At 41.4% G+C, this 19,076-nt stretch overlaps 1 protein-coding gene across 1 annotated transcript; it reads left to right on the top strand.

Annotated features, from left to right (window-relative positions):
- The first annotated feature begins 535 nt into the window (after positions 1-535).
- On the top strand, positions 536-17,761 carry LOC137290141 (neural cell adhesion molecule 2-like). Its single transcript, XM_067820905.1, has 11 exons — positions 536-678; positions 3,743-4,099; positions 6,817-7,116; positions 8,138-8,395; positions 9,138-9,482; positions 10,041-10,334; positions 11,019-11,159; positions 12,079-12,141; positions 12,899-12,979; positions 14,550-14,597; positions 15,122-17,761. The coding sequence occupies exons 1-11, from the start codon at positions 624-626 to the stop codon at positions 15,172-15,174; spliced, it is 1,995 nt and encodes a 664-aa protein (XP_067677006.1). The 5' UTR covers positions 536-623; the 3' UTR covers positions 15,175-17,761.
- The last annotated feature ends 1,315 nt before the right edge of the window (positions 17,762-19,076 follow it).

Below are 19,076 nucleotides of genomic sequence, written 5' to 3'. Positions count from 1 at the left end.
TTGTAGAATAAGTATCGAACATAAACCTGGCTCAAGCGATATTGAGAAACTGGTGGTTCTTCGTAGGGCTCCATTTAACCTCTATGCTTGACGAACAGTAATGAATAAGAATATTTATTTATGATACTTTATGTTTAATACCGAGAAATTAAAACAACAAATCTGCCATGTAATTGTTGAAATTGCAACATTTAAATGGTATTTTCTACATAGTAAAAAACATCACGTTGTGAGCACAGTTGCTTATAAGATAATAGCTTGGCAAACAGGGAAGTTACGGTGTCTCAGACTAGCAGATGAACAGCAATCAAGTTCCAAGTAAAAACGTCACTTAAGTTCTTGCGTAAATATTCGATGTTAGTGTCCATACAAAGAATTTAATTCATGAAGGGATACAGTTTGATTCATCGAATATCCGCTCGTCATGCCGAAGACTCAATTCGATTCTCCACGTGCGTATTATGAGTGTACGGTTCGCTCACGGGTCATAGAGAGAAGGACTCAGGAAATCCTTACAACCGGGAAGTATAACTGTGTATTCGCACACTCTACACAGACAGACACGGACGTGAAACATCACCCTGCCTCACACAGCTCACAAGTTACTCCTTCTCAGCAGCGACATGTTCCGTCTCATCACCATTATTCTACTTGCTGCAGAGATTTACAAAGATGCAGGTGAGTGAACAGTCAAGTACATGTATCTGAATTTTTATGACCCGTGAAGGTCCCGGGGTAGAATAGGCCTTCAGCAACCCATGTTAGCCATAAAAGGTGACTATGCTTGTCGTAAGATGCGACTAACGGGATCGGGTGGTCAGCCTCGCTGACTTGGTTGACACATGTCATCGGTTCCCCATTGCGCAGATCGATGCTCATGTTGTTGATCACTGGAGTGTCTGGTCCAGACTCGATTATTTACAGACCGTCGCCATATAGCTGGAATATTGCTAAGTGCGACGTAAAACTAAACTCACTCACTCACTCACTCACTAAATTTTTTTGACCAAAAAACAACCCTTACTTGTCTGAGGAAATGCATGCAATCAATAATTAAAACGTGTTTAAAAATACATTGTCATAAATATTTGATTTTTACAAATATTCAGGATGAAATTTTAAAATTTAGAAACAAAATCTGGTTTCGCTAATTCGGATAAAACGATGAAGTTATAATATAAAGATAAAGTGTGAAGTTTGCTTCGATACATACGGGTCCAGAATCACAGGTCGGATGCATTTCTTAGTTGCGTTTTCACAACAGAGAGTAGTATAATTTCCAGTTCTGTGAGTAAAGCTAAAACACTCAAGGGTGAGTTTCACGCCACAATCAGCAGCAATTTCTGAGGCATGTCGCAGTAGGCTGTAAACGGAGAAAAAGATATCCGTGAATCCTTGTGTGACGTGACCACAATAACATTATTAATAAATGGAATATGATTCATATCAATTACTACAAAAGAGCGTTTTATGTATCACTGAATGATTCATTTCTGTTAATGTGCTAATGAATTATGACTGCACTTTGTGACAGCAAGTCACTTCCTCGTGATGGTAAAACGAAATGAAAATATTTTCCATTATGAAACCAGTCGTTTCTTTCATTTCATTTGGCAATACGCTAAAACTGACTTCTGATCATAATCGTTTTCATTAATGCTAAAACATTTCCCGTGAATCCGAGTTTACATGTACATTGATAGGCGCTAATAATTCAAGTAAAGGATCACAATATTTTAGCCCTATCGTGACAAAAACAATAACATTGCTGAGTGCGATGTTAAACAAGTAAACAAACAAACAATAAACAAACCAGATCAAGATAGACGTCCGTGCCTTACATGTGCAATATGCAGTACACCAGACTCCAGATTCGCAGATTCACAATATGCTCAACACAAATGTTTACAGAGCAAAAAGCACCCGGTTGATGCATATTTTTAAACAGCTTTTTTGAAATTGCTTACCTAGTCTCCACTTACCAACATACCATTATAAGTCTGGCTCCCTAACCCTTTTGGTTCGTTGCATTCTGGTATCATATGATATGCTTAAAACAATCGAGGTTAAATCCGTACATAGTTTCATCAAAAGGCAGCATTTAACACAGATGAACACATCACTACGTGAACCGCCCTTTGCATTATACTGTGAGGCTGGATGCACTTGAGTTATTCTGCGGGCATACTGGTATGAAGATTAATTTGGAAAAAACAAAGACTATTGTGTTTCGGAATTGTTTCGAAATTGGGTTTCGGGTATTTAAGGCACTATGAAAACTGGTTCCTTTGCCTACAAACACTTTTAATCATTACTGCATGCAGATAGCTACCTATCATTATCAATCTCTCCCTATCTAAAATCTTTTCTACCAAAGTTTAGGTACAGTAATTTTGGGTTAGGTATAGAGGTAGGAAGATATATATTACATTCCAGTTGCTGACATAGTTTGTTTGTACTGTAAAGCAGGAAGATTGAAATGTATCGAAGACGAAACACAGGTCCTGCTGGATTATAAATTATATAATGATGCTAGAAATAGGTTTATCACTCCATTTTTGTATGGCAACGACAGCAAACAAAATTTAATACACATACTTCACACTAAAGAGGAAATTATTATCATAAATGTCTGTAAATTTCTGAAACATGTACATGAAAGTAGAGCTGCAACCCAGAAAACGTAAATCCTATCAATTTTATGTGCGCTTATTTCAACGAATCTACTTTTTTTGTATTATGGGCCTTTCGACTTTATACTGAATAAAATATCTGTCTGTGTTCAATGTTCTGTGTGAGCGAACAAGTTTGGTTTGACGCCACTTTTAGCAATATTCCAGAAATATCGCTTCGGGGGACACCAGAAATGTGCTTCACACATTTTATCTATGTTGGGAATCGCCCCCGGGCATTCGGCGGGCAGTGTCCTGAAGCAGCTGGTGCACAGAATGTTAAGATGGAATGCAATAGATTAGGGAACTTATATGCATCATCAAGAGTTCTTTCCATATGTGGTAAACCCATTTCTGGTGTCCCAGATTGCTGGAATATTGCTAAAAGCGACGTAAAACCATATTCACACACTCTTTCCAGGTGACCTCATTTGTATATTTGCAGATCCTGGTGCCCGGTATCACGGGGTCGATTTATCCATCATGTAAAGTGTTACTTTGGGGATTGATGTTCAGGGGAATTTCCTAACAGGACTGGGTGGTCAGAATTCGCTGACTTGGTTGACACATTTGATCGTAAATCAGTTGATTAGACCGATGTCCATGATGTTGATCAATCACTATCCGGCCTAAAATTAGGATCCATCGTCTCAGAGTGTGCCTAGTCACCAGCACACAGTGTCAGCAATCTAACCCACTCGTCAAACACGGAAGTAGGACAGGTGGTTGGTTATCTCACATTAGTTTGTGTACCCCTTATCACAAGTGAATAGAGGAAACACTCACAAGATCGAAGGTTATCATACAATGCCTTTTAGACCATTGTCTACTGGAACGTGTTGTAAACATTCTCATAAGAGCTTTGATTCGAATCCCAAGTGGTACTCAGTCCAAAACAAAATATAAACCTCAACTGAGAACGCTTAAATCCAAATATAAAATCTTACCTCTTACCACCGTCGAAAGAGCCTTGTGTGTTCATAACATCAATCATATGACAAATGGCATTTCACTTTAATCTACAAAGCTTTATGTGACGGTTTCATTGACAACATTTACTGCATTTGCAGATGGGTCGCAACCACGTACGTTCCAAGGAAAAGAAGGTCGTGACATCATTCTTCCATTTCAACATTTCCTAAGATGTAACAGTCCGGTAGAATTATGCCATCTCCCTTTGGATGACAATGGACTCGCCTTTGAAAATGCCAGCGCGTGTTGGAGTCCCAGATGTCAGAGGCTTTCGTTCTGTCCAAGACAGTCTACTTTCTCTGTGTCAGAAGAGTACACGGGAAGGCTGACCTATAATGGAGATGGGGAAAGTCTGTCGTCCTACAAGCTGTCTAACATCAGCAAGGCTGACGCAGGAATCTACCAGATGTGTTACGAAAGAGATGATCCAGAAACTGCCATGCTGATTGTACAAGGTAAAGTTCCGAGTTCAAATTTAGTACAGCAGCGCCGTCCAAGCAGAGTTACACCCCTTTGACAAGTCGGGTTTGGAATTTCAAGGCATATTCTTGTCAGTTTCACCAAATGGTGAAGTAGTAGTGAGTGATTTACTATTTAACGTCACATCGGCAATGTTTCTGCCATATCGTGACGAGGGTGAAGTTGTAAGATCTGCGTGACTTCGTAAAGGGTTAAAGCATTCACTCACCTAGGATCATTCAATTGAACGGGGCGTTATCACACACGTTTGGGGTTTTACTGTCAGTTAAACAGGTTTTTTTTGTAATTTATTAAAGCTTTTGACAACCCTGGCGAATGTATATAACGACACAGTCAAAATAATTTCAGCTATATTGTCAGTGAGTTTTAGTTTTATTTTTGTGATATCCTGGCGCATTGCTAAAAGCGACGTCAAACTTCACTCCCTTTCTCAGTCAGTCAGTCAGTCAGTCAGGCAATTTCGGATTTGACTATAACACAAAGTGTGACAAAAGATAAATGTTTGTCAGTTCGTTACAAGCTTATTTGTTATGACCGTAATTTGATTTAATGAATTCATGACTCCGTCAATACGTAATCGATCTTGGGCCTAAATTTACGAAGCTGTTAAGATAGTCGTAAGCGTTAAGATAGTCGTAAGTGCCATACATTAACTTATGACTGTATTACCTAAAGAGAGCTTCGAAAATCTAGGCCCTGAATTAATAAACGTAGTAGTGTGAAAAGGGGCTAATTGCCGCAACGCTTCCAAACACTGTATCCACGAGGAATCGAGTCAGGACTTTCAAGACGAGCAAGCACTTTAAACTACTGGACTACCCACCCCCTAGTTACAATGACATATGTATTTAGACATCGACCTTTGAGATGTAAAGGCAGGAATACATGTATGTCAACTGATTAGTTTCAGGAACTGAAGTGAAACAGGCAGATGTGTATCTCGCTCCGTTTACGGTCATTATAACACTATTGTTCGATTGTAGGCCACTTGACTTTCGACACAGGACCGAAACCGAGAAGACACTGGGTTGTTTGATTACGCAGACATTTGGCAAAATTGGTTGGTTTTTGTAGCTGATTTGCTCTGCAGTACTACAGCTATATGGCTTCTGGCTATAAATATCTAGTCTGGACCAGACAGTCTAGTGATCAACAGCATGAACATTGATTTAAGAAACTGGGAAACGATGACACGTGTCAGGGAGCTTGACGGTTCAATCTTTCAACAGCACTTAGGACAAGCAAAGTTACACAAAGTACACTTTCTATCATGTAGTGGGATTCCTCGCCACCTACCTGTCTCGACCGGAAGGAAATGACTGGAAATTCGAAATTTTAACAAGTTAATGTAATGCTGAACATTTAGGTATGGTTCCAAATTGAGAGATGGATTTTTGAAAAGCTATTAGTGGTTGTTTTCGGAGAGGTTTCAATTGTTGACATCCATGTTTGCCAATAAATATCTTTCAATTTATGTTTGATAACAGTTTTAAGTCAAATTATACTACCACAATTTGGGGATTTCCAGATGAAACCCAGTCCAAGATCATTGAAAATTCTCCCCAAGATCATTGAAAATTCATCATCCATTTATGTTCACATTTGCCAAAGAAGTCTACTAGAAAGAAAACCCATTGAGGAACGTTAGAACGATATTTACCTTGTGTATGCAGCATCATTTCATGCTATCATCACACGCAAACACAATGCATGGGAAGAACGTGCACAACGTGGGCGCCTCCTACACGTGCATGGGTGTGTCACTATGAATCTTGATGTATTTCAGGCAGGTCGATAAATCACTGTAGACCATTTTTCCCGATAATTTTCTTACACCTGTGAATGGTTACGGTTTTCAGGGTCAAATCACACACTACTGATTGAAAATTATATACAGGAAATTTTCATGTCATACTCGTCACTTAACAAGGGGGACAACTGAACGAACAGCTTTGCTTTGAATGAAATCCATGTGGTGATGCCGTCTCAAAACATCCATTATTATTGTATCAACACCGATTCAATCCCATATATCTCCCGATTTCGACAATCGTACATTGAAAGTACAGTTCCCCTACTTTTTTTAAGACATACACATACATGTATATAATCGCATGCTGTGCTCTGTCCTGTCACCTCTGGGTTTTTAGAAATGTCGTTATTTAATTTCTGACTGGTTGTAAATAATACATGTTATCTTTTGCACGGTAAGTGCAGTTTTGTTTGCCACATGGGAATGTATACAAGTCTCATGGCCCCATATTTTGAAGGTCAGATAGGAAGATATATGTGAAGTCAAATAAGAAGACAATGCGAAAATCAAATGGGAACATTATGTGAAGGTCAAGAAGACAAGAACATGAACGCTTACTGTTGTTAGATTTCAGTTTATAGAAACTTGCGTTTTTTTCCTGTGAGTGTATTATGGAAGTGACATGAGAATATTTGATGGTCGTATGGTAACACATTTTCAGTCTCTAGGAACCAATGGTCTGGTTACGTATCGGAAATAATCGTCTTCGACCATTGGGTCTCGGAACACAAAAACTAGCATTCAGTTATATGTCGTCACTTCCGGTGAACCTTCACTGCTATGACGCCAGTAGTGGAAACGTATACCTAGGTTCCAATTCATGCATTGCTGAAGGGTTTACAATCGGTAATGTTCCCTTAACTATTATATGTCTTTCAGAACAGCCAACGAGACCATACATAACCACACCACCTGCCCCTATTTTGTACACAGAGTATACCCTCACCTGTGTAACAATGTCTCGATCACTCCCCGTCAATCATGGACTTCAAATGACGTACTCCTGGGTAAAAGACGGACTGCCTGTCAATCCGGATCAAGGGATCAAGTTGACCGGACCGAACCTGACAATTACCAACCTCAGCATGATGTACGATGGGAGGGTGTTCCGGTGCAGTGTTATGGAGGAGGAAGGTTTCTGGACCGGAGAGAGTCGAGTTTCACCGATATTTATTGAATGTAAGTGTAGTCATTCCATTCCTCGTTTGACTTGTGGTATGAGTTATTTAGGGTTATGCCCCCTTGCCGGACCAAGACAGCTTGATTGTACGTTCGAATCCAAACTTCATCACTATTTTGAGCATCTTGAAGTTCAAGAAGGATTTCTAAGACCTGTGCCCCTTTCTTTGTAGTCTTCTCCCATTTTATCCAACATACAACGATTCAACTCGAACACTTTTCGCAACTGAAATACTTTCAGAAGCAGTTTCAATCTAAAGTGTATGGCTCAAACCATTGCTACTTACTTTACTCCAAGCACTAGGCTCGTGTAGATCCGGGTGAGAATTAATCTTCAGTAACCCATGCTTGTCATAAGAGGCGACCAATGGGATCGGATGGTCAGACTCGGTGTCTAGGTTGACACATGTTATCATATTCCATTTGCCTAGATCGATTGTCATGAAATGCTGATCACTGGATTGTCTGGTCCGGACTCGATCATTTACAGATCGCCGCCATATCGCTGGAAAATTGCTGATTGAAACGTTAAACAATTAAACAACCCAATAATAAACAAACAAAAAAGGTCATGATAGACGTCCGTGCCTTATATGTGCAATATGCAGTACACCAGAGTACAACAGTTTTTTTGGTTTTTTTGTTTTTGTTTTTTTGGGGTTTTTTGCGAGTTTTAGCAGTGTTTCACCATTTGGAACACACGATAAAGCACTGAATGCGGTGTTGATACCTCGCATAAAGGTCATTTAGTATGATGTACGGACACCGTCGCAGATTTAAGGCTGGAATACGTCTGGCGGCGGTGTTATACAACAAACAAAACTAAACACAATTTCACATATTACTTAAAGGGTGAATTTGTTAAATATTTTCATCTTGCACTAAGCAGACTCGCTTCGGTTGAGCAGCATTTGATGTAAAGTTTGCTAGCATTTGATGTAATGTTTGTAATTTTGAGGTCACATTCATAAGAGTATACATATTTGCACGTCATTTTATCAATGTTCCCGCGATATTTCAGATGGCCCGATGAAGTTTCAGTCGACTGTATCGGAGGATGATATGAAGCATGTCACTCTGACGTGTTCAGCTGACTGCCGCCCCAAGTGTACTCTCACCTTCACCAAAAATAACAGGACGCTGAAATCGACAAGTGACGTGGACCACATCACACACGTGGTGGATAGCCGTCTTACGGTGGTCGGAGACAGTTTCACCTGCAACGCCAGCAACATCCACGACTCCGTAACAAAGGTCCACACTTTCTATAACAATCAAGGTCGGTACTAGGACACCACGCTATTACCGGGTATACCGGTTTTAGTGCAATACGCTTTTCAAAGGATACGTACTGCCATAGTGTTTTCTTCTCTCACAACCGGTATATTTGATAATAGGAACATATGAAGTTCTGCGATTATCTCTGTAGTTGAAATGTACACAAACGTTCATTACACAGAAGTTCTCTACTGGAATTAATTAACAAACCAGCATACTTTGCATTCAATACGTTTTATAAAGAAAGAAAATACAATCCCTCAACCCCTCGAATATTAATTTGAGATTTTGTCATCTCAACGTAAATGCATCGAGCGAACCCTGTAACCACTGGTCAACCCCACCGACCTTAATTGTCAACACGAATACACGTATTCCGAAATAATTAATACACCTCAGCTTTACTTACCAACACGGATTTGCTGAATACTCGGGTTCGATTGTCCACACTTCTGGTCCACGTCCACATCCCTTGTCGTTGTATTGCTGGAATGTTGCTGAATGTGGCATAATGTCTGTACTCACTCGCGGTTATAACCACAATGAGTACATATAGTTTATAATAACCAAAACGAGTTCACCCACTCAGTAATGTCAAACGTAGGTACAACTATTATGCAATGTGAAACGCGAGTAGTCAGAGTAAGTCCAGTTAACATTGCATGTGTTTCAAGTGTAAGAAGTGTTTGACCACACAATTACATACAACATGTTGTGAATAAACTTCGAACGTTGTTCTCCAGTCATACCAAACATAAGAAGATTAACAGCCAATGAGCGTGAGACTGACAGAATGGTCATCAAGGCGAACCAAACCCTCGATCTGATGTGTATTGTGATTGGTCGACCTGAACCAACCATCACGTGGTACTTCAGTAGGGAAGGGGATAGCCGCTCAAGGACGATGCTTAAGAAATCAACATTTGAACCTGCCTATATTGCTAACGCTGACTTCAATGTGCACAACTACAAGAGCTCGTACAACGTTCCGAGCGTGGAGGCACAACATCATGGTCGATATTGCTGCAGAGCGCACAACGCCTTGCCTAACTCCAACAGGGAGACATGTGTCACAGTCGTAGTTGAGAGTAAGTACTGCCAGCACTCCACATTCAAACACATGTAGTCTTCTCTTCGCCCTTCACGTTAATGTCTTCTACTCTCCACACCCTCCAATCTTAGTCTGGGTGCCCCCCTCCCCACCCCACCTCCACCCCACGCGATATTGCCGGAATACTTCTCGAGGCGACGTGAAACGCAGCTCATTTACTCACTCACTCACTCACTCACTCACCACCCACCACTCACTGTCAGACTGACTGTATCTTTCGTCATCTCTCTGTCTCTCTTTCATATACCCGTGATGTTCCGGGTTAGATTTGGTCTTCAGTACGCCATGCTTGTCGTAACAGGCGACTAACGGGATCGGGTGGTCAGTCTCCCTAACTTGGTTGACACATGTCATTATACCCCAGATGCGTGGATCGATGTTCATGGTTTTGATCCCTGGATTGTCTGGACCAGATCCGATTATCTACAGACCTCGCCATATAGCCGGAATATATTGCTGAATGCGGCGTAAAACAAATCTCACTCGCTCTTTCACATTCTCTTGTCACTTGATCATAGCTACATCCTATTTCTAGGTTTACCGAAAGTAGTTACCGCCCCTGATGACGTATATTCTGAAGTTGGCAAAGCTATCACAGTGACGTTCTCCGTGCTTTCCTACAAAGCACTCAGCGTTGACTGTAGAAGGAAGAACAACACCTGCAACGTCAACATCACCATCATCAACAACAACAACACCTTCGATACAATTTTATACCAAATTACTCTGGATACAATACTTGAAAGGAGGGATGATTTTGGCACATACATCCTTCGCCTTCAAAACGAAGAAGGTTCAAGCGAGGTAACTCTACATATTGTGAAAGGAGGTGAGATATCTTTACACCGTTTATCACTGCATTTGCTCATGTGCAGACACTGTGTGCTAATATCCAGTTAATAATGTAAATAATCTTTTCGTCAGTTATAATTATAATGACATATATATCGACATCATATGTCAGTGGTTTGAAAAGCAATGCAATTCTACGTGAGGTGACAGTATGTGCATTTCCTGTCCGTCAGGGGGGTAGTCAAGTAGTAAAGCGTTCGCTCGTCGCTGCGACGTCCTATGTTCGATTCCCCACGTGGACGTGTGTGATGCTCCCCTCCGCCATTAGCTGCAAACTTAACTGAGTAAAACAAAACGGACTCACTGATGTTATCTTAAACATAGTAAACGCTATTCGAGTGAATGTTGTTTGATCAGCTGTGTGTTCACGCAATGTGCTTAGTTGAATTTAGATAAAATATCCCCACCCCCACCCCCCACCCCACACACACGCACACCCAACCCCTCACTCCTAACCCAACATAGAGTTACCGTAGAGTTCCCGTTGTGAATATGTCCGGTGTAATTGTCAAATGAACTGTTGAGTTCATCGTGTGAAGCCAATATCTGGGGTCCCCCGCCGTCATATTGCTGCAATGATGATAAAGGCGACATAAAGCTCAACTCACTCACTCACGAATGTTTGTTTGTTTTGAAACTAGTATATAATCATTATTTGCAGGCAAGACCGATGCGTCACGTGGACCCCCATCAGTGGTGCCTGTTGTTTCGGGAGTTGTCGTCGCGATCGTCGGTCTTGGGTGTGTCGCCATGGTAACCATCTTGTGTAGGAGAGGAAGACCCAAACCAGGCCATCTGGAAGGTAGCTGCCTTCCTGCCAGCTATAGTTGGAGCCAGTCTTCTAAACTGGGCGCCTGTCTTCCTTCCTTGTCATAGCTTTCTCCCAAGGAATGCAACTGAAATACATCCTGTTAAATATATGACCAATGAAGGTTCCGGGGTAGAATAGGCCTTCAGCAACCTATGCGTGCCATAAAAGGCGACCATGCTCGTAGTAAGAGGCGACTAAAGGGATCGGGTGGTCAGGCTCGCTGACTTGGTTGACACATGTCATCGATTCCCAATTGCGCAGATCGATGCTCATGTTGTTGTACACTGGATTGTCTGGTCCAGACTCGATTATTTACAGACCGCCGCCAAATAGCTGGAATATTGCTGAGTGCATCGTAAAACTAAACTCACTCACTCACACTGTTAAATATATTTTTCAGGAAAACTATATTTTTCGCTGCATTGTCTGTTAAATATATACTTTTGTAAGAATAACTATATTTTTGGCAAAAATCATCATGGGTAAAGTTTGATGCACATTAATGTTAAGACACATTTCATACAACGTACTCGTGGACTTACTTTGAGTGTGGATCCGTGAAGATCCGGGTTAGAATTGATCTTCAGCAACCCATGCTTGCCGTAAAAGGCGACTAACTGAATCTGGTGGTCAGGCCCGCTGACTTGGTTGGCACATGTCATTGTATCCCAGTTACGTAAATCGATGCTTATGCTGTTGTATCACAGCTGTTGGCCCTGAATCAGTTATGTACAGACCGCCGCCATATAGCTGGAATATCACTGGCGGCAACAAGCCAACCAACCACCCAAACATCCAACCAACACAGGTAAAATATATGCACATATCATTCTTTGTCTTGTCTTGTCTTGTATTTATACATCATATTTCGACATCCATGTTATGTTCACATTGTATTGTGTGTTTGCAGTTGGAAACCTAAACATCTACAAGACAATAAGGGACGTAATCTCGCCAAAACGTGACAAGATAGGTAAGTTCCGTGACTGAAGAATGTGACGTCAGAAACGCACGTGTTAGTATGAGGGCTTACAGAATACACACATATAAATCCATAAGTATTAAATCCTCTTTAGACAGCCACGTAGATTACGACAAGACATAAATCTCGGAATGTGTACATCGAAGTGATTTTAGTGAGAGAGCAATATCAAGAAATAGGCTTCCCTCATTGTATCCATGCAGGGAATCAAACCCGGACTTCGATGTGACAAGCACTTTAACCACTGAGCTACCCACTGTAGTCAATAAAACCAGCCATATCCTCAAGGGATACTGATTGCATGCGCACTTCGTTTGTTGGGATTTACATCATGCAGTTGACTGGATTGTCTGGCCCAGACTCGATTATTCACACACAAACACCACGTAGTTGGAATAGTGCTGAGCGCAGCGTTAAACAGCAAACCAACCTGTCCAGTGACTTAGAGTGTTTGGGTATATCTGAAATGTGACGAGTTCAGTCGTAACAGTTCTAATTTATTAGTAGTCTTTTGTGTACAAATTGTGTGATTACATAAAGTTATCTGCTGGTTTTCGGTGGTAGGTCTGAACAGTATTACAGGTTTCCCGGCATAAATGCACATATGCTGATATATGTAATAATGTATTCACGACAAAATTAATTTCAGTTAAAATAAATAAAAGTACGATGTGTTTAAAATGTTCATGATTTTTCCGAAAACGAGCGAAGAGAAATGACTGGCTCAACACAATTAAATATATTTCAGGGACAGAATCCGTATTGGAGAGGTCAGGGAGTGACGAAGAAGGTCTAAGACGCGAGGGAATCGCTGACCAAGATGAGGATGGTAAGAGTGAGTGAGTGAGTGAGTGAGTTTTAGTTTTACGCCGCTTTTAGCAATATTCCAGCAAATTCTCGGCGGGGGACACCAGAAAATCGGCTTCACACATTGTGTCCACGTGGGGAACCGAATCCGGGTCTTCAGCTTGACGAGCGAACGCTTTAACCACTAGGCTACCCCATCGCACGAGGATGGTAAGAACTGACCCTACATATTACAACATGTTGGGAACACTCTGTCAGTGTTAACTAAAGAAATGGGACAGAAGACGTATGGGGGCCGTTATACACATCGACTAAGGTCACATACGCCGTACAATGTTCCAATGGGAACAAAGAACACGTCAAAGAGAAAAAGTGGAACACCGCTAACACTAACATAGACATTGCAGGGAACATTGTATCACTGGTAACTCAGGATATGTCACATCATGTAGGGAACATTGTTCACTGGTAACATAGAACATGCCACATGCAGGGAACATTGTAACACTGGTAACGTAGGACATGTCACGAGTATGGAACATTGTAACACTGATAACATAGGGGCTGCTACATGTGGAAAGCGTATCACTGGTAACACAGAGCATGCCACGAGGATGGAACATTGTAACACTGATAACATAGGGGATGCTACATGTGGAAAGCGCATCACTGGTAACACAGAGCATGCCACGAGTATGGAACATTGTAACACTGATAACACAGGGGATGCTACATGTGGAAAGCGTATCACTGGTAACACAGAACATGCCATGCACAGGGAACACTGTAACGCTGGTTACACGGGGGTATGCCACACCTGGGCCCACTTGCACAAAGCGATCTTAGCGCTACAACTATCTTTCGCCTATACTGGAGAATGGGAGTTACAATGATTGTAGTGCTAAGATCGCTTTGTGCAAGTGGGCCCTGGAAAGAGTAACACAGGTAACATAAAATATGGCATGTGCAGGGAATACTCTCACACGAGGAACTGAGGACACGCCGTGTGCAGATAATTAGCACCGTACGTAATACATGGCACGTACTGGAAAAAAACGTAACACGGTTAATGCCATCAGGCAACATCGTGAATAACAACTCTATCAGGATACAAAGGCTGCCTACTTATCCTTCAGCGTGAGTTTCAGTACCCGACCGTGTTCCGTGATACACGACGTCAAACCCAACATCCCAACCCGGACATCTTAACTAGTGGCTACGAGCATATGCTCTGGTTGTTTGTTTCGATTATTTGGGCTGACATTTGTCAGTTTTGCTGTTAGAGCCTTGCGTGAATAATAAAAGCGTGAATCTCATGGCTGTTTTCGGGTATGCACAACATCATTGCTTTCAGTTGCTGATATCGGTGCACTTGATGTCAGTCAGTCACTGGATCGCCTGATCCACGCTGGTATAACGAATACGGTATAGGTGGAGATTTGCTGTGTGCGCAGTGCCCATCAGAATGACGTATATATATGGTTAAAACAGTTTATTGACACTTCGCATGTGAACAAGTAAACACATTTAGTTTGTATTTCTGAGATTTTCAGAAAAAGAAGACTGTCCTTACATGCTGTCACATATTTCAGGGCTAGAGTCAGTGGAGAAGAGGGCAGCACATAAAAAGAAACGCCAAGGTGAGGGTGATGACTCGTGGGGTGGCATTCCCGAGTCAAGGAATTTAGCTTGCTGTAGGAATCCAGCTTCCGCTTTTATAGTCAGTTATCTCCCTTAGCTCGATAAACGATGGTCACCCGCTCGCAACAATATCGACTTGGGAAGCCTACCACTCGTCTGATTTTACAACAGGAACAATGCATCGCGAAGGTTTATTTAACATGGTAACCTCTAAAACTGGATGGGTTTTACAACGTGGGGAACGATATGACACGGGGGTATATAAGATGGTGGCAGAGACCATGTATGGTCTCTGATGGTGGACACAGTAACACGTGGGCAATTCAAGGTGGAGTAAACCTGACGAGGGGGTGGGGAAATAGATACGAGTGGAAGGTGTGGACTGGGTAGGGGCAATTATATTGCATGGGTTATTTGAATTGAGATGATGCAACGTTTGATTTTAAATAATGTAACTTGTGTTTTTCAAAACATACACATATTTTTATCATAACATTATTGATTTTCTATATTTGGTCCCCAGAGAGACGAATGGGCGAGTATCTTATGGATGGAACGGGCTCCAGTGAGGCTTAATGTCTGAAACTAACACGTTGTGTTTCGTGCGAAGACATTGCCAGAAAGGTGCTTCCTTTCTTTGATACGACATTGTCAGAAAGACGTTCGTTCTCTTTTGTCTGAGGACTATGTCGGAGAGACGTTGGAAGAGAGTACATTGCGAGTGTTTCCTTCATGTGATGACATTAAAACAAAGGACGCTCCATGCCGTTTGGTGTGAGGATATTCTCAGAAAAATGATCGTTTCGTTTGATGTGAGGGCACCATTATCAAAAAGACGTCTGTTTTGTTTAGGGAGATTACATTGGCAGGGGGACATCAGTTTGTTTTATGTGGTGACATTAACAAACAAGAAGTTTCATTTTGTTTCATGTGAACATATTGTCAGAAGGACGTCCGTTCTCGTTCGAGGACATTTTCAGAAAGACGTCGGTTTTGTTTCGGGACAAAACATCGACAGGGAGACTGTTTTGGGGTTTTTTTGTTGTTGTTGTTGTTGTTTTTATTAACTTGACGATATAAACAGCCCTGTTTGATGTGACTGCTTTGTCAGAAGGGCGTTCGTTTTGTTTGATGTAAGGGCTTTGTCAGAGGGGAGTCCGTTTTGGTCTGTTATAAACAGCATGTTTGGCATGTTATAAATAGCTTGCCGCTTTACGTTACTGTCAGTGATTACCACATGTGTCTTAGTACCAAAGGCGAGTGAGGTGTGAGTTAGTGAGTGAGGGAGTGAAAGAGTGAAGTTTTACGCAACTTTAAAACACCGCCAGTGTGATTTCGCTTAATACATCATAGTCGTCATGTGAGGTCTGATTTTGAATAACGTAACTGGAAACAAGTACATTAATTGACTAACTGATTGTTATCTAACGCCGCATTCACCTAGATGGTGGCGGTCTGTAAATTATCAAGTCTGTACCAGAAAATCCAATAATCAATATCGATCTACGCAGATGGTATACGGTGACATGTGTCAACTGTGTCAACGAAACTAAACACTGGATCCTGTACGTCCTGTTCGTTTCATGCCAACACGGAATTCACTTAATCACGGGCTTTTTACCCTGCTACTTGAACACAGAATGCGTTTTGGCGATTGTTTCTGAAAATATTTCACTTTCTGACAGTGTCTGTAATTACGAAAATGTTAATTTAAAATTTATAAGTTTCTTTTGCCCTGTAGTTTACAAGTTCACATAAGGACCTTGCATACAAGCTATGTACTTGTATATTTGTTTCCGTACATTCATTATATACAAATGCCGAGTACATATTGCCGAGAGATCTAACTCACTCACTCTAGCATTATTGTGTTTATGTTGACTGACATCCATATTATTTGTCTTGGTATAATAAACCTTTTCTGCAATTTTGAACTGCCGTTATTACATAGATATCGACGCATATGCCTTCATCACAATTCACGTTGGGTAGCCTCTGTAATGACAGACCAGTGCTCGGTGATGTGAGTTATGTCCAAGTTACGAATGACCTCCAAAATCATAATGAACTACATGCATATAGAGGAATAAGCCATTAATTGTGAATATGTAAAGCGCGTGTGTGAACCAAGTTTTATCCAACTTTTAGCAGTATTCCCGAAAGGCGGGGGACACACATTGTGGAATCGAGCGCGGGTGATGAGAGCACGCTTAAAAACACTATACTACCGGCATGGGTTCGATTCTCCACGTGTGGGCAGTGTGTGGGAAGGGATATTGCTGAAACGGAGTGTAAAACACAACTCACTCACGCCTTCCTCGGCTGAGTCATGTGCATGATGATTTCAAGATTTTATGTGCGCTTAATGAGTACATAATCAGCATGAGTATTCGCACATGGGCCCTCCATACCGTTTGGTGTTTGCTCGAGTGAGTGGGGTTGGTGTTTACACTGCTTTTAGCAATGTTCCAACATTATCACGGCGAAGGACACCAGATATGGGCTTCACATGCAGTGCCCATGTGGGTAATCGAATCCGGGTCTTTGGCGTGACGAGCCTGCACTTCAACCGGTAGATAGACTATCCCACTATCCCAGTGTTTGATCGAAGGACGAGGGGCTTGGACAGATAGGGCAAGCTGAAGTGGGCGTTAGGGTTGCATAATTAAATTTGTATGAATTCCGAATTTTGGGACTTGCCAGAACTGTTGGGAGGTGTGCACTGCGGGATGGTTTGGGTAGTTTTGGTTTTTATGTTTTGACAACAATGATCAATCAATCAAAATCAGATCAAATGTGAGAATTTAAGGTTTAAATTATATCAGTGACAATTAAGAACGGAGGCCTTCATGGTTTATGTCAATCAGATCAGCGATATTGCTGCAGATATACATACCATAACTAATCAGACTGACTATGATACATGCGAATATATGATACTGGCACTTTGACACTAGTATTCGATCTAAGGAAACATCTTATGTACATTTACTAACACACTAGACCTGCTGCTCACAAACTGAAAGGTATTTTTTTTCTCAAAGAGCAGTACAGCATGTCTCATGATTTCTGTTTTGTTTTGTTTGTTTTTTGTTTGTTTGGGGTTTTTGTTGTTGTTGTTTTGTTTTTTTGTCTGCAATAAACTAATGTATTTTGAAATGCATTTGCCTTTGTATGATCTTAGGATTCAATTCTGGAATTAACTCGCTCACTTTGCTGTCAAAGGGACCCCCTGTATGTTGGTGTGAAACCCATCCCGTTGAGTCGGCGACGCTAAATGGTCCTGTGCTTACGTGAACGACTTCATCTTGGAATTTTCATTCCCTTTTAGTGTGGTCGTACTCCAACTGACACCGTTAAGTATGAAACAAAGAGTGGGTGACTTGAGTTTTACGTAGCACTCGCCAATATTCCAGTTATATGGCGGCCGTCTGTAAATAGTAGAATCTGGACCAGACAATCCAGTGATCAACAGCATGAACATCGACTTGCGCTATTGGGAACCGATGACGTGTGCCAACCAAGTCAGCGAGTCTGACCACCCGATCCCTTTAGTCGCCTCTTAAGACAAGCATAGTCGCCTTTTATAGCCTTTTTCACCAAACAAAGAAGTGAATGAAATCGTTTTGTGACGTTGGTATAAGTTTTCATATGACAAGTCCATGCGAAAGGAAAGCACTAAGTGGACCAAATCTTCCATGTGCAGCACTTGGTGTCATCCCACAAAAACGGTTGGTTGGTTGTTGTTAGCATCGCACTCAATAGTATTCCAGCCTCTGAACATAATCTGAGTCTGGACTAGATAATCCAATGGTCAACAGTATGAGCATCGTTCTACGCAACTGCAATATGACGACGTGGCAAGCAAATAGGCTTGATCACCCCCAAACGCTTTGTCACCTCTGTGGGCTGCTACAGAACAATTATAGCCCGGATCTTCAAGGGTCCCCCTAAAACAGGAATGAAACCTGATCAGTCCTGATGCGAACGGTTATGTGTGACAACCCATATGTGGATTTCAGTAATCAATTAAGGAATAATGCAAACAAAAATGATTCATTGTTGAAAATAACAATTTGCAATCCGTACTTATTTCGTCTGCTTCTAATGTCACTTGTAGGACAGGGAAAGCAAGGTCTTTTCTAACGTGTATGTGGTTAAATAAAGTTTTATCAGAGAGAAACCATCCACTTTAAGGAACATGTTCATAAATACATGCTTCGAGTGGTCCTTTACACGTTTTTAAAGGGGCACTGATGCGGAGCAATTTCCGTGGACTGGTGTAAACTTTTGTTATTGTTTTTCTCCCGTGAGTACCCGGATGATATCCCAGAATTCGTGACTGGTTAGTGACCTCTGCTGCGCAGTCCGTAAGCGCAATTGATAGTTTAATTATAGACAGATAACTGAGGTGAAGTCATTTGTACTTCATTACAAATGTATTAGGAAAACAAATGAAACACTTTGAAGGTTAATCA

The sequence above is a fragment of the Haliotis asinina genome, chromosome 1 (genome assembly GCF_037392515.1).
Source record: "Haliotis asinina isolate JCU_RB_2024 chromosome 1, JCU_Hal_asi_v2, whole genome shotgun sequence".
Lineage (NCBI taxonomy): Eukaryota > Metazoa > Mollusca > Gastropoda > Lepetellida > Haliotidae > Haliotis > Haliotis asinina.
Note: the sequence above shows the minus strand (reverse complement) of the source record. Positions and strands in the feature narration are given on the sequence as shown.